General features: G+C 35.1%; 1 protein-coding gene across 1 annotated transcript; it reads right to left on the reverse strand.

Annotated features, from left to right (window-relative positions):
* Positions 1–2,001: 2,001 nt before the first annotated feature.
* RPC14 (RNApolymerase 14 kDa subunit) lies at positions 2,002–16,603 on the reverse strand. The gene is made up of 4 exons (XM_090007623.1): positions 16,535–16,603; positions 14,792–14,907; positions 12,275–12,351; positions 2,002–2,259 (listed from the first exon to the last, which is right to left on the reverse strand). Exons 2-4 carry the CDS (start codon positions 14,890–14,892, stop codon positions 2,138–2,140), a joined length of 300 nt encoding a protein of 99 aa, XP_089863749.1. The 5' UTR covers positions 14,893–14,907; positions 16,535–16,603; the 3' UTR covers positions 2,002–2,137.
* Between the last annotated feature and the right edge of the window lie 376 nt (positions 16,604–16,979).

Below are 16,979 nucleotides of genomic sequence, written 5' to 3' on the forward strand. Positions count from 1 at the left end.
AATCTATATGGGTCTCAAACATGGCAAAGATCATTTATGAGCACCTACAACATCACTGATGATGTGGCCATTTCTCAAAACCATAAAACTGATCAGACCTTGTTGGCGCCATTTCCGACCTGATCATAGTATTCGAGGCGATTCTAGCCGAGTCAGCCATATATCAGGGCTGGACTCGATCTATGTTTTATTCTGTCGACCAAATCTTTTACCAATTGGAAAACGCTTAGGATCCGGAATGCTTTTCGCAAGCATCGATGTGTCCAAGTGGTTAAGGAGATAAGGCTCAAAATCTGTTGGGCTTTGCCTGCGCAGGTTCGAATCCTGCTGTCGACGTTTTGAAAGTCTTTTTAGTCTGAAAAATGTTTCCATTTTTTCACAAAATAATGATCCTAAATTATTTCATCTCCTTTCAACGTTGGTCTCTCGTAGGTTTGTTAAATGAACTGAACAAAGCATGTTAAAATTGGGTAAGTTTCTTACGGCGAGCCAAACCGAGCTTGTGCTCATGGCTAGCCTGAGTTAAATGAATCGAGCTTGAGCTGGCTTGTTAACCAAAAAGTTTTTAAAATTGTGGAAATTGAACTTGAAACCTATAGAAGGAAGCTTAAAATGGTTTATTTACAAAATAAACCAATATTTAAATGCTGTAAGCAATAACATTTTAACTCTATACTTATTGCTTGAAAGCTGAACACTTCAACCATCTATATTTTATGATATAAAATATATGAAAAATATATACTATGATCCGAACACTAGTTTTTCATGTTTGGCTTGCCGAGCTTATTTTAAGAGTTCGATCTTCTTTAATACATGGAGGAAGACTATTTTCCATCACTTTTTTCAAAAAAAAAAAACTTTTTAGAGCCGTAACTTGAGCCAAACCACCAGCAGCTCATCCCATTTCTAAGCCACTATTGGATTTTTCTAATGTAGAAATTTTGAAAATTTTCAAGCCCCTGATTTTTCACATTATTATCTTAGTTTTACACCAAAAAGTTTTAATCCCAGAATCGATTCCTAGGTTCCTAACTATGACATTAACATCTGTGCATTTAACCAACGGGGCTCTCCTTGTCTGGTAAGAGCAGCTAGTGCACGTCACCTTGTGTTGGGACGTTGCAGGTTCAAAGCCTAACGGTATAATTGTATAACTGGTGGGGGTCTGCCTAATCCCTGCTGGCCTTAAAAAAAAAATCTGTGCATTTAGATTTGCCAAAAAATAGCCTATAAAATTGATTTTTATAAGGTGGTTTGTACAGTATATATATATAGAAAGAGAGAGAGAGAGAGAGAGAGAGAGAGAGAGTACATCCTCAATGCGCACTCTGGTTTAGGTAGATCTAGCCAGCAAATGTTGGATATGGATTCAACTGTTTAGATGTGTACAATATTACCAAGTATGTTTAACCATCACCAATATATGATAATATTCGGTTTTCAAGATGATGAAAAACCAATAAACTCACAATTCACCAAGATGGGAATTATTTAAATTTGATCCAAAACATCATGCTGGATTGAACTTTAGCACATGAAACCAGTCAATAAAACATGCAAAACATGATCCAAATGTTAGTTTTAGATTTTATAGATTAGATCTGTGCCGATCAAGAGTGTACCACCATAAGCCATGATGGTTCAGTATCGCAACAGATACCTGTATGTATGTATGTAATAACAAATAGAAACTAATAGGTATAAAACATGCATGAGCCGACAGATCCGATCATGTCTCTCAACCTGTTGGGCAACCACATTGCGTTGTCAAGTTCTTTGGTTTGCTCAGTGATTTCTAGGTCTGAATAGTGTCTTCCGCAAAGTGTGAAGACCAAAATAAATCAAGAAAAAGGAAAAATAAGAACGCAATCCTCGAAAGTTCATGCAACTGGAACAAGTCAGAATTTTTTCCATAAGAACAATGGTTCTCAAGAATCTTCTTTTTTTAAGGCTCAGGGAGATGCATCAGGCTTTGCGTTAAAAGGTTCCTTAACCTTAGAAACAGAGATGGAGATTTTTTTTCCAATACTTGAAAAAACCAACAGAATTTTTTTTCCTAATTTAAACTCTGAACTATTTTCTAAATTTCAAACGTTGCCAAGGACTTTCCAATCAGGGAGAAAGAGAGAGAGAGTTAATCAGTATCCAATTTCATCTTGTGCTCAGCAACTGCCTTGTCAAATGTGTTCCTTACATGCTCACACATTATCATCAAATCCTGTAACGCGTCCTTGAAGACATCCTTAGCAGGCTCACCTGGCAAAACAATGAAAAGCAAACGCCAAATAATACATGAACGTCAACCTAATCAAATGTGAATTCAGGATAAATCTTAAACAAGACAAATCATGAAATTTTAATATATGGTAAGTAGCCTCATTAAATTATCCAGCAAGAAACAAATAATTACAGAAAGATGCGTGGATAAACAATTGATTCTGAAATAGGACAAATTATGAAACCATATGTAGTAAATAGTAAATCACCAACAAATAAACCATTATGAGACAGCATGTATGAAATCAATGCATCAGGAATCGGCTCCAACAGATATAAGCTCAAAGGACCTGGGAATCCAAGGAAATTCACCTAAAAATCCCCACTATGGCAAAGCAAGTTGCCCAAGCAATACAGAGGGGCCAGCTGGACCTGATCTGATTCACCTGAGAACTGTTCAGGTTTCAAGAGATAAGTACCATCATAAACAATCAGTCGGTAGACAGAGCATAGCCACTGGGCGCACTGGAAAACCTTGAATGCTTGCAAGCTCGCTTTTGAAGCTTGTTTTCTCTTAATACAACTTTGAACCCTTTTTTTTTAATGTAGGAAATGGCCTTTAATATTAAAAAGAGTTGCATCTTAAACCAAGCATATATGACAGGTATTTCAGTTAAAAAGGTAAAATTTCTTCTACTCTTATATATGTTTTTTTCTACTTTAATTGTTGCTTATTACTTTCTATTTGCAAATATCATTTCCTTTGTTATGTGGGATTTTTTAAAAGAATCTCCATGAAAATTCTATTTTTTTTCTACTTGTGTTTCCTATATGGAAAAACGGTTATTGATATAAAAATCTTATTCTTCATATCGTGAGACTTGTGTGTGCCCCTTTGTGGGTTTTGTGAATGTGCTCCTTAAGAGAACACTTGTATTGTCCACTTGATATTGGTGGACACTTTGGTTAGTAATTGAAGGCTACTTGATTCTTTATATTATATTCATGCATTTTATGTACATGAATTGATAAAAAATAGTTATTTTTTTATTATCATTTCATGTGCATTAAATATGCTTTAAATGAATGTTGGATATATATGTGTTTCATATTGATTATCTTGTTCACATTGTTGTATGCATGAATTAATTAGCTCCTCTTTTCTTGAGGGCTATTTTGAATTGTTATATTTTATTTGCATGTTATTAAATGATCTGTTATTTCATTTGAAATGTTTTTTCAAAAATCATTTGGAACATTATTAATGCATGATTGTTTATCGCTTATTGATAATTTATATGTTCTTTAGTGATTAAATTTCCTTATGATAAATACTTATGTTTTCTTAAAAAATATGGTGGTTTTGAGTTTATGATTGTTTAAATTTGATTTCATAAAAACAAATTCCTTTGAGGTATGCTCCTCTATCTTTCTTAATGATTGTCTAAATGTTTCTAAAAATTATAGCTACCTTGTTTGAAAAATTTTACTTGACTGATATTCTTGTTCTAAATATATATATTTGTTTTGAAACTTCATAACTATTTGGTTAGAATACTTTCTTTGTGTAGATGGGACATTTGTTTTTTTTCTCTCTACAGGTTCTTAAATATGTGATGGATTGAGAAAGGAATATCTTTGATGCATCATGAAGATGGAGATAGCCGATGAAGGAGTTTGGGAATGATCACCAATAACAACATTTGAAGACTTGTATTTGCAAAATTCTCTAATATGTCATAAAAATTGAGATTTTCATTAACGACACTTGAAGAATCAGACCCTTCCCATTGATTTTTTTTTGTATTTTCAAACTTTCGGTATATCACACCATAAGTTTGAGGGGAGGGGTTTAAGAGGTATGTATATATATAATGTATAAATACATTATATATATATATATACTTATTTACCATTGTAATAGGCAAATACTCTCTAGGGGTATTTTCATCTTCTCCTCTTATTGTAATAGATGATGTCCACTAGGAACAACTTTGTATTTTTGTTTTTCTTATTTTTCTGTCCTTTTTTATATTGTAGGGGCTTTATGGCCATTGGGACCATAGAGTCGACCGTTGGGGCTCCCAACGGTCACATTTATGACCGCTGAGAACTCTCAATGACTCCTATGGGAATGCCCAATGGCTTTAAGCCTTGGGCCTTTTTGTATATAAATGGACTACTTGTCCCCATTTATGTTAATGCTTCTCTTAAGCTTTCATGCTCAATAGTATCAATATTTTTTATATTTTGTGTTCTTCCCTTTAATTCTTCAATGTCTTGAATGCACCTAGTGCTTGTGTTGTGCCTTTGTGCTCTAGTATTGTCCCCTTGTTGGACTTATGTATGTGCATGTGCACTTTGTGCTTATGATCTTGTAAGCCCTTAAAGGCCCTCATTTTGTATTTTCGCATATTTCATTACAAGATTATGACATGTGAATTATGGATTTATTAATAAATTAGGAAATGATGGTTTGTTGCTTAGTAATGTCAGTAACTTTGATCATGAAAACACAAAGTACACCATAATGTGGAAGTAATAATTATTTCATAACCTTCATAGATGATCATAATCTAGATACACGTGTACTTGATAAAAGGTGGAATTATGGAGAGATAATTCACCAACAAAGATAATGGTACAAGGCGTATTACATTGGTCACTTTCTTCAAAGTAGCATGTCTCTCACTTAGGTATTGTTTGGATGACGCCCAAAACCCACTTTTAGATCCAAAGGGTTATGTCGCCTACCTTAGGGATACAACGAGCCAACAACTTTGTTGCACTTCTAATTGGCTTGCAAGATTGTTCGAAGACTAAGTGCATACGCCACGGAATACTCGATTAGCCTTGAATTTGAATAAGTATTTGCAACCAATAATTGTATCTCTTTACTTGAGAGACAGAGTACTTGAAAACATGATGCAAAAATCATATTTAAAAAATATAATAAAATAAGTTATAGGCAGAGGATTTTGTATTAGATGAGATTTGTGCACTCGAATGACCCTTTTTATAAATGTGTAAGGATATAACTATCAAAAGACATCACCTTTTATATGCACCCCTTAAAAGGCAATAGTTCTCTTTTCAAATGGTCACAAGAGAAGCCTTTTTGACACACCAATCAACCCTCTAACTAATTCATCATTAAAATAGGATGATCTCAACCCTCAATGGTCAACCTTGCACTCATTAAGAATAGTCACCTCTCATGGATTCCAACAGTCATGAGTGTCCAAACTCAATCAAGATGGAAAAGGTAATAGTTGATTTCAACTAACCAAAGCAAAAGTTAAAATTGCATAGCATATAAAGTTCACAAAAAAGACAAGGAAAGTTCACTTCAAAACAACCATAAATTATTTTGAAACTAATTTTTACAACATTCTCCATAGTTTCAAAATAATCTAAATATACAAATCATTCAAGGTTAATCATGAAATAATAAAAATAATTGAAGGTGCCTTGTGAGTTTGAACATTCATTTAATGTAAATACATCAAAGTTTACCAAGGTTTCAGAGTGAATTAAATCTTGAACTTAGGACTTTTGATGAACCCAATATATCATACCCATTATTTCAAATGTTCACGTAGGCGTTTATTGAACTTGGCATATTATGGCTGTGAAAATGTCTACAAAGAGACAATACGCATACAAGCACAAATATTTTGCACTAAGGCATGTATTTCATAAAATAGCAAATGCTTGAAACTCTCAAGCTTATTTTACAACAAGGGGGAACACCCCTATTTATACAAGAGCAAAGGGGTGCAAAGGGGGGCTCCCCAAAGGAGTCGTTGGGGAGCCCCCAACGACTCTATTGGGGGGACCCCCAATGCACCTTTTACAAAAAGGAAAAATTAAAAATTAAAGAAAGAATTACAAAAAAATAAAAAAGAAATACAGCGTATTCCAAATGGAATATGCTCAAAATATGAAATGACATGAATACCCTTTTTGGGTAAGAGAAAAAGGGAAAAATATATAAATATATATACTTATATATAGAGATACGTATACATATAATATATGTGTATGTATCTCTATGTATATAAGTATATATATTTATACTTATAATAATGTTTTTTAGTATACATTTTAACACCCCCCCTCAAACTTACGGTGCGATAACCACAAGTTTGTCAAGAAGGAAATGAAATCTGGGCGAACAAAGAGCTTTTGTGAAGAAGTCCGCAAGTTGATACTCAGACGTCACGTATGGTAAATCAATGACCTTCTTCAAGTATTCTTCCCTGATATAATGGCAGTCCATCTCTATATGCTTTGTTCGCTCGTGAAAGGTGTGATTTTTGGCAATATAGATTGCACTTTTATTGTCACAGCATAGCTTTGTTGGCTCTCTGATAAGCACCTCCCATATCTTCCAAAAGGCGTCGAATCCATACAATTTCCATGGTAGTGGATGCCATGGCTCTGTATTCGGCTTCGGTGGATGACAGAGAGACCTTCTGTTGCTTTTTACATCGCCATGAGATCAAGGACTCACCTAAGAAAACACAAAAGCCAGTGGTGGAGTCACGGTTACTAGGGTCACCTCCCCAATCTGAGTCAGTATAAGCAAGTAATTTTAATTCAGAGGAGGAGGATAGAAATACTCCCTTGTTCATTGTTCCCTTCAGATATCTGATGATGCGAAGGACAACACTCATATGAACGGTTGTAGGAGCGTGCTGAAACTCGTTGGCGATGTGTATAGCATGAGACAAATCAGGTCGAGTAATGCTAAGGTACATTAAAGAACCTACCAACTGCCTGTAAGGAGTAGGATCAGTTAGAGGAACTCCGTCGTCAATCTTCATTTTTTATCTCACGACTTCAGGAGTTTCGCATACTTTGTCATCAGAAATTCCTGATCTGTCAATAATCTCACAAGCAAGTTTAGATTGAGATAGAAAATAACCACGTTGCGAATAGGCAACCTCAATTCCAAGAAAATATGTCAGAAAACCCAAGTCTGACATCTCAAATTTTGAAGTCAAGACGGACTTAATACCCTTGACTCTTTGAACATCATCACCTGTAATTAGCATGTCATCAACATAGAGTAATAGAATCACAATTCCTGCATTAGATTTTATAGTAAATAGAGCAGTATCAGTATAACATGAGGAAAAACCATTTTCCATCATTACACTTGTAAACCTGTCATACCAAGCTTTGAGGGCCTGTTTCAAGTCATAGAGGGCCTTGCGAAGGCGAAGAACTTTGTCTTTAGGAATCTTCATGCCTGGTGGGGCATCCATGTACACTTCTTCGTTAAGATCACCATTAAAAAAAACATTTTTCACATCCATTTGAAAAATGTTCCAATTTTTAATAGATATAATAATAATAAGACATCTAACTGTAACCATTCGAGCTACAGGAGCAAAGGTTTCTTCATAATCAATTCCATATTCTTGCCCATAACCTTTTGCGACTAAGCGAGCTTTATACCTTTCCAAAGATCCGTCGCTCTTAGTCTTAACCTTAAAAACCCATCGACAACCTATAGTTTTCGTTCCTATGGGTAGAGTTTGAAAATCATACATTTTTTAGCTTCTTTAAAATTTCTTGGTTCAAAATAATAGTGAATGACACTAAGACAAGCCCTATATCGGGGTGAAAATGAATCAAAAGAGACAAAACGAGTTGGAGGTCTCCTATTCCTCTCAGATCTTCGGTGATCGAGAGCAGGAACAAGCTCACTATATTGATCAATAGCACTTCTAAAGGTGTCTTGATTTCTACTTAAGTAGGTTGTTGGATCACTTGAAATTCTGTTTTCTTGTTCATTGAGTGGGTTATGTTCTTCAACATCACCATCAATTTCCTCATCATGGTTTGTCATCACTAGATATATCATCATTACTAGACAATAAGTCAAAAAAGGAGTAATCAAAATTTTCTTGTTGAGAAACATTTTTTTCAAATCCACTTTCATTTTCTAAAAAAGTTACATTTCTAGAGACATATAACTTATCATCTCGAAGATCATAACAACGAAACCCTTTTTGAGTTTCAGAATATCCAAGAAAGGCGCAGGGGATAGCTTTGGGAGAGAGCTTGTCATTTTTATCTGTAAGTATAAAACACTTACACCCAAAAACTCGTAACCTATTATAATCAGGTTCAAGCTTATATAAAATCTTAAAAGAGGATATTTTCCCTAATATCCTAGATGGTAAGCGATTTATCAGATAAACATAAGCAAGAGCTGCTTCAGCCCAAAAAATTTTAGGAATGTTTTGGGAAATAAGAAGGGTCCTAGTGATCTCAATGATGTGTCTATGTTTTCTTTCAGCCAACCCATTCTGTTGAGGGGTTTTAGGACAAGACCTTTGGTGAATAATTCTGTGATCCTCAAGATATACTTTAAATTGGTTGGAGAGATATTCTCCTCCAGAATGACTTCTAAAAATCTTTATATTACTGTTGAATTGATTCTTGATCATTGAATGAAAGGTTTTAAAACACGTAAAAACTTCATGTTTGAACTTAAGAAAATAGATCCATGAATATCTGGAGAAATCATCCACAAAAATGACATAATAAGAAAAGCCTCCTTTTGAAACAACATGTGCGGGTCCCCAAACATCGGAATGAACAATTTCGAAGGTTTTAGATGAGAACATAGTTCTTTGCTCAAAAGGTAAACTTTGCATTTTTTTCTAGAATACAATCATTACAAGAAAATAAACTTTTACATAGGTCCTTCGCAAAATGTAAATAAGATAACTTGGTGATATTAGGATGACCAAGTCTTTTGTGCCATATATTTATATCTTTGTTTCGAGCAACATTACAAAAAGATTTTGGAACCTGAAGAGATTCCATATAGTATAAGTCTCCTTTTCTAAAGTCTTCCCCAATCAATTTTCCAGACCGGCGATCCTGTATTAAACATTTATCACACGAAAATTTAATATCGCAACCATGGTCCGAGAGTTGAGAAACAGAGAGAAGGTTTAAGTTTAGTTTATGTATAAATCTAATTTTTGGAATGAAAAAATCTTGAGTTTCAAAATTACCTATTCCTTTAATTTCAAGAGAGGTTTCATCCGCAGTGGAAACAAAGGATGGAGAAACATTTTTTGAATAATCGGAAAGCGAAAACATGTTTTGGGACATATGAAAAGATGCACCTGAGTCCAAAAGCCAAGAGACTTTACCTGGAAAGGAAGAAGTAGACATGGCGGCACCGGAGGTAGCTCCCTTGAGGAGAGAGGTTGAAGGGCTTCCATTATTTGATTTAAAGACAGTGACCCACTTGATGATGCCTCTTCCTTTTGTGGTACACCGGTGGTAGCCATGGCGAGAAACTTCTTCCATTTGGGACATATGGGCTTGATATGCCCCGGTTCTTTACAAAAATGACAAATAATCTTGCTATAGTCTCTCTTTCCTCTTTGTCCACCATCACCTCCTTGATTTTGTGATTTGAAATGAGGAGGACGATAGGTCTTTACATTATTTCCGGGTCTTGATACGGCATTGACCTCATTGTTTTCTTCATAATTACAAGGAACTGCAAGAACATTTGATCCTTGTTTACATAAACTCATACGAGTCTCCTCACCACTTAATTTGGTGAGAACATCTTCAAGAGAGGGAGGAGTAAACGATGATAGAAGTGATGACCTTATTTGCTCAAATTTCGGTCTTAACCCATTCAAAAAATTGAAGAACCGATCTTCTTTAAGTTGCTTGTGGCGGAGTTCAATTGTCTCTCCACTCCATTTTGGTTCAAGCATGGAAAACTCATCCCAAATGGAGGAAAGGTCGGCAAAATATTTGATAATAGACATTTCACCTTGAGTAAGGGAGAGGGCCTTCTTTTGAAGGTAATACTTATGGGATAGATCTCTTGATGTATACATTTTCTCGAGATAATGCCAAGCTTCCGATGCTCTTTTGAACTTGACAATGTTGGCATTAATCTTTGTTTCAACGGATGCGAAGAACCAAGAAAGAATCTTGAAGTTCTTCATTTCCCATTCGTCGTGCTTCTTGGAGTATTCTTCAAGAGCTTTGATCCTTTCCTCTCCCTCAAGAATCTTGATTTCACTTCCGTCTATCACGGTTATTTTGAGTTCCGGTTCCGGAATTGTGCCTTGCACATAACCCCATAATCCTTTTCCTTTTATGTGAGTCTCCATGTTCCCGGCCCAAATATGATAGTTGGACCCATTTAACTTGAAGCCAAGAGCAAAGTGAGACTCTTTCTCACCCATTAAGGAGTAAAGAAAAGGAGAAAAATGGCGTACCAACACAATGTTTCAACGTCTAGCTTGCACAAGATCCTTCTAAAATATTTGAGAAGCAAGATCCACCATTTCAACCTCTAAAGATCTGAAGGCACGGTTTTCGAGGCACTCGAAAAAAGGAGAATCTCACGATCCTCAATCACCAACCGAGCTCTGATACCATGTGAAAATGTCTACAAAGAGACAATACGCATACAAGCACAAATACTTTGCACGAAGGCACTTGAACAAAATACGCAAAAAAGGATAAATGTAGCAAACATGCACTAAGGCATGTATTTCATAAAACAGCAAATGCTTGAGACTCTCAAGCTTGTTTTACAACAAGGGGGAACACCCCTATTTATACAAGAGCAAAGGGGTGCTCCCCAAAGGAGTCGTTGGGGGCCCCCCAACGACTCTATTGGGGGGACCCCCAATGCACCTTTTATAAAATAAAAATAAAAATAAAAATTAAAGAAAGAATTACAAAAAAATAAAAAAGAAATACAGCGTATTCCAAATGGAATATGCGCAAAATGTGAAATGACAGGAATATCCTTTTTGGGTAAGAGAAAAAGGGGAAAATATATAAATATATATACTTATATATAGAGATACGTATACATATAATATATGTATACGTATCTCTATGTATATAAGTATATATATTTATACTTACAATAATGTTTTTGAGTATACATTTTAACAACATGATGTCAAACTAACCCTAGACAAGCCAAAACATGTCACAGACAAAATTAAACACATTGGACACAAACACCACATTCATAACTTTTTCTTAGTGATTTTGGTTATATATATATATATATATATATATATTGTTAAATGACTATGTAATATTTACTTTCAATTTTGTCTGTTTTTTTTATGTTTATTAATCATAACAGTTAGAATTATTCTCCATGAATTTCTAGTTTTAATAAGACCACATGTATTATTGATTTAGATAGCTAGTGTTTTCAAAAGTAAGTTTGGTTGCTTGTGGGGTACTGTGCAAATGAGATTCATTTTCTAAATCTCATGAGGTATCATGAGATTCAAGTTCTCACACAAATGAGATTCACTTTCTAAAACGACTCTCATTTATAAAGGCAAATGAGAATCACTTTCTAAAGTGCATGAGGAAGTGAATCTCATGTGATAACCAAACGTACCCAAATGTGCACACACACACACACACACACACACACACACACTATATATATATATATATATATATATATATATATATATATATATATATATATATATATATATATCCGTGCTAAATATGGCACGGTGCTAAATAAATCATTTTATTGGATTTCTGGTGTTTTTTCGAAATTCTGACCATACAGATGTGTTCAACATGATTGATTTACTAGAAATTGACACTTGGATCATGCATTTTGGATGGAAAAAATGGTATTTGGAGCCTCAGAAATTTATGAAAATTGTAGGCCATTGATTTTTGAAACTTTATGAAAACCTATCCATGCATCGAAATCAAATGCTCCAAGAACTGATTCCTATAAAAACAATCATATAGATCACATCTGTACGGTCAGAATTTTGAAAAAAAACTCAAAAATCCAATAGCATGTTTCATTTAGCACCATGCCCATTTAGCATGGATGTATTACCCATATATATATATATATATATATATAGAGAGAGAGAGAGAGGACTCTCCGATCTGTTTGGAACAGATGGCTGGTGTAAGTCCTTCCCAATCGATTACGCCCTCACATAAGTGATTCAGCCTGGACCAATGAGATTAAAAATATAAAGCCTACCAGTTGTTTGAACCCTTATATTCACACGGTTTTCTGATGGATGAGGAATGCTGTAACCACAAAATTCCACCCTTGGACTGCAAAAAGCAAAAAGAGCAAAAAGGAGAGAAACTTACAATTATAGAAAGAGATCTAACAAACAGTACAATACATGCACTTCAGTTTCAAGGATCGCTGGTCACATATAAAATAGATTGCTTTGACTAAATTACAAAAATTTAGAAACATAAATCAAATAAACACAAGGTTACATATTACATACTATCTGAAGGCACTAGAAACATAAAGCAAATAAACAGAAGGGTACATATTACATACTATCTGAAGGCACTTCAGCCAAGGCACTAGAAAAGGTGAGATAGCTCAAATAGAAATACAGACAAGAAGGGAATGTCAATAAAGGCTCACCACCCTAAGGACCTCTTGAAGAACCAGAGAATTAGCTGGCAGCCTGTGTGACTAAGACTAATTTTATGTTTGGATTAGCTCACATATACAAACCAAGTGAAGTATCAACAACAGCAAGCTACCATGTATTCAAGTGCAGCAGAGTGCAAGCTATGTCACATGGGTGCGGATGCGGCACTTTAAAAAAACTTGGGTGCGGGGGTGTGGGGAGGATATATATAATTTTTAACAGTTTTAAGTTAACATTACGTGTATTTATGTGCATTTATGTATTTATATAAATAATATAGATTGATTAGGGTTAACTGAATCTACTTTTGGATAGAAGTGGACCTCAGTGTGGATGACTTCACCTAACACAAAGGAACTTGTGTCCAAGTGTCGCACCCACATGGGTGCAGGTGCGACGTGGGTGCAGTGCCCTGTTAGAAGAGTCCGTGTGACATAGAGTGCAAGCAATCAGAACTATTACTCCAAAATCTGGCTAACAACTTATCAAGTGGTAACTTGCGGATCTCTGCATAAGATCAAGTAAAGATTCACTTCTCCATTCAACTCAGCTAATCGTGTCAACTCTATAAATTAGATCCACTTGGTAGGAGAAAGCATTATTGAAAAAGACTAGTCCAGCATTTTAGTGGCCCGAGTAGAGTAGGAAAAGTTGATGGTTAGATTAGTTCAGTACAGTGTCAACAGGTCTTACACAACCAAATCAGTTTAATGACTCAACCTTAGTCATGGCTACTACTAATCTAAAGTATCCTTGGGAAAATTGGATCGAGGCCTAGACTAGTTCAGGCTACCAAAAAACCTTATGTCAGCCTGCCATGATTGAACTCGAGCCGTTTGTTCATAAGATTGACAACAACAAACTAAACCATGATGAAAGAAATAGAAGAAGGGTTTGGGAGTCCAACTTGATAGAGAAAGAAAACTGCATACATAGTAGAATCATGAATTACTACTTGCACACATTCTTTCATAGTTTCATTGAAATATATTTGTTCCTCAAAGCAAAATATTAATGGCCCTTCTTGAGATACTTGATAATCTGACCGCACATAAACATCCTCATGATTAAATGCAAACTTACTGAACACCATGAAAAACAAAAACCATGCATCAGTTTCAGTTTACAGAGAAAAAAAAACTTCAGATATTAACATAAAATGGTATAACAATAAACAAATGGCGTGCAGTGCATTAAACACAAGCAGATTCTAAGATTGTCATCCACCATGATTGAGAAGTTCTTCGGCTAACAAAATACAAGACACATGAGTTTAGGCTATAGTGACCAACATCAGCTGATTTTGTTTTAATTCATTTCATTCTAAGGGGGGTTCTTAAGAAAAACTGCAAAATGCCATAGGAAAAAAGAAATCCCAAGTTAACCCATTGCAATAATATCACACTGCTTTCCTAAGAATTAAAAAAAAAACAGCTTATTCGGTTTTTAATACTGATATTTAATTAATAAAATTCACTTGTTTTTAGACTATCTAAATAAAAATCATTGTTGATATTATCAAAAGAATCACAGCAGTAAATATGGCTTAGACCAAAATTTCCTATAATATTTCCAATTATAGAAACAACAAATGGATAGCAGTTCAAATTCCAAATTTCTATCAATAAATCGCATGTTCGGTGTGAAATTGAAATCACAGACCAGGAAAATGAGAACTATATGAAACATGTTCACAGAAAACAACAGATGGTCATTCTTAAGGTATGGCTGGCAATGCCTATTTCAAAGTTCCTTTATGAATGTGCATGACATGGTTAAAACAAAACTTCAATTCCACAGCTTTCACTTCCATGAAGCAAACAGTCCAAAGACTTATTATTTTAAAATTTTGATCAGATAGGCATCCATATGCACAAAGTCGAGAGACATATAAAGCAAAACAAATGTGAAGCAGCATTCATGGGTAGCCTGAAGATTCATGTGGCACCGATTTTAGCATATAGAAAAAAATATAGAGGTTGCAGAACAAATGCAAAGTTAAAAAAAATAAACACAGACCACAGATTTCAGCAGCAAATCTCAACAAAATAAACAAGTGACGTGTAGCTAACAACTAGGTAAAAGTTGAAGGCAATTACTCTTGATTCAGGACAAATCTGATAGAATTCCCCAGAGTATGATCTTCATTAGTTAAAGAAAACGTGGATGATCTTGGTTCAGCAACTGATCCGTATTCCATTGCCAGCAGCACACTCTGCATACAATCAACTGGATCAAAATGACATTTATCTCTCCGTCAAAAGTATATTGTGAGATATACAAAACGTATACACAAAAACCATAAAAGACTGTTAGCTAAACCCCAAAGATCCAACAGCACTAAGGAATTGATGCAAATGTGAGTTGTTTAAGTGGATCCATCTAGGGATGTAAATTATGATTTGGGACAGATATCCGACAGACTGAATCCGTTTACTCAGGTTTGGTAAGAAAAATCTAATCCAATAGCAGGGTTGGATTCGGTTTTGCACTTTAGAATCCGATCAGATTCGGTGACGGATTCAGGTTGCCAAGATGATCCCATTGGGTTCTTGTTAATACATCAAAAAAGTTATCCACACAAGTTGACCCTGAGATGTTCCAGCATATATGCCTTAAATGTACAACCTAACCACCTGACTGCGTAGAAGTTTGCTCTAAGTAAATGGAAAGTTATTTATGATAAACACGACTGCGACCGAAAATAACCTCTTTAAGCAGGATTTGGTTCAGATTTCAAGAATCAGCTTCGGAGTCTGCTTATGTTTTTCCATATCCGAATCTAAATATGGCATATCCCATTACGTTAGACTCAGTAACACCCACATCTGAACTGAAACCAACCCCTTAAAATCCAAAAACAGCCCAACTAAGGTTGCAAGAAACACAATAGAAAAAGGAGAAGATATACAAAGTTACAAACGAAGATGTTAAATCAAGAATAACAAAAGCAGCTCTAGAAAATTGATGCAGAACTGCTAACTCGGTATGTAGTCAAAAGCGCTACGCGGTGCCTAGTCGGTGGACCCCTAAAAGGATTAGTCAGAGACTAGGCGGACTAGTCAGTATCTTAATTAAAAAATAAAAAATATACAAATGAAATAACAAACATGTATGGAAAATAAAATCAATCAACAATAAGCAAAAGATTAAAAAAAATGTCTACCATAAATGTATATATATGAAAGAACGAAAGAATAAAATGTACAGAAATGAAATAATCAAAGAACCTAAAATATATTAGAATCAAAGAATTATATATATATATATATATTGCATTTGTATTGCGTTAGGAAAACTCAAGTTGAGATTGGTGAATCCATCTGCATATTCACATAAAAAGAAGAATAAATTTGCATATGCATCAGAGAGAAAGAAACACATTAACATGTGGTTCATGATATAATATTAGGTACATATAGGAGCTGACTTATAGAAAATTATGCATTTGATTACTATCATTGATATAGAGATATAAGAAATAGAGAATAGCAATTAATTTTCCACATAACAGAGCGTGCTTAAACAATAATTTAGGAATAAGCAGAGCAGTATGCTTAATAGAACCCCTGTCAGGAACAACTATACATACAAAATTGAATAAAAGAAGAAATCTCACAAAAGAGAAGGTGATAAAAGCCTCAGTGACACTTGATCTATAAGCAGAAGAAGAAGCGGAGGAAGGGAGAGAGAAGAGGAAGAGGAAGGGAGAGAGAAAGAGAGACAGAAAAGAAGAAGAAGGAAGGGGGAGAGAAGAAGGAATGGGGAGAGAAGAAGATGCAGTGGAAGGGAAGAGAGAAAAAGAGACAGAGAGGACGGAGGAAGGGAGTGAGAAGGCGTACCTGGAAGCGGAAGGCGACGACGGCGGCGGCGAGTGGGCGAGGGCGGCGGCCTGCGAGAGGCGAGAGGAAGGGTTTATATATTTTTTTTACTCGGACCCGGGTATAGTTTGTGAAATTTTATACCAGATTAAGGTCCGACCGGAGTTTCGATTGAGACCCGCAAATTTTCAATGTAAAAATGATAAAAATTATTATTTAATCGGGTATGATCCGAGTCTGATTCATGTAGTTTAATCGGGTCTGGGTATGGTTTCTCTTATTGTAGACCCAGATCTGAACCTGATACCATACCCAAAAATCTGATCCAAATCTGGTTTCACTGGATCCGAACCAAACTCGACCGTTGACAACCCTAATTTTTACTACATTCATTGCTACAGACACCATAATCATATACTACCAAAAAATAAAGAAGGATTACACAAGACAACATGCAAATAAGATG

Source organism: Nuphar pumila, chromosome 5 (assembly GCF_984573655.1).
Source record: "Nuphar pumila chromosome 5, dmNupPumi1.hap1.1, whole genome shotgun sequence".
Lineage (NCBI taxonomy): Eukaryota > Viridiplantae > Streptophyta > Magnoliopsida > Nymphaeales > Nymphaeaceae > Nuphar > Nuphar pumila.

Bases quoted from the DNA above. Each gene is read 5' to 3' on its own strand.
- RPC14 (XM_090007623.1), bottom strand. From the start codon at position 14,892: ATGGAATACGGATCAGTTGCTGAACCAAGATCATCCACGTTTTCTTTA. The intron at 12,352-14,791 runs GTAATTGCCTTC...TGCTTTTTGCAG, and splicing joins AGATTTGTCCTGAATCAAGA to TCCAAGGGTGGAATTTTGTG. The intron at 2,260-12,274 runs GTAGGCTTTATA...TTGTTTTGCCAG, and splicing joins TATAAGGGTTCAAACAACTG to GTGAGCCTGCTAAGGATGTC.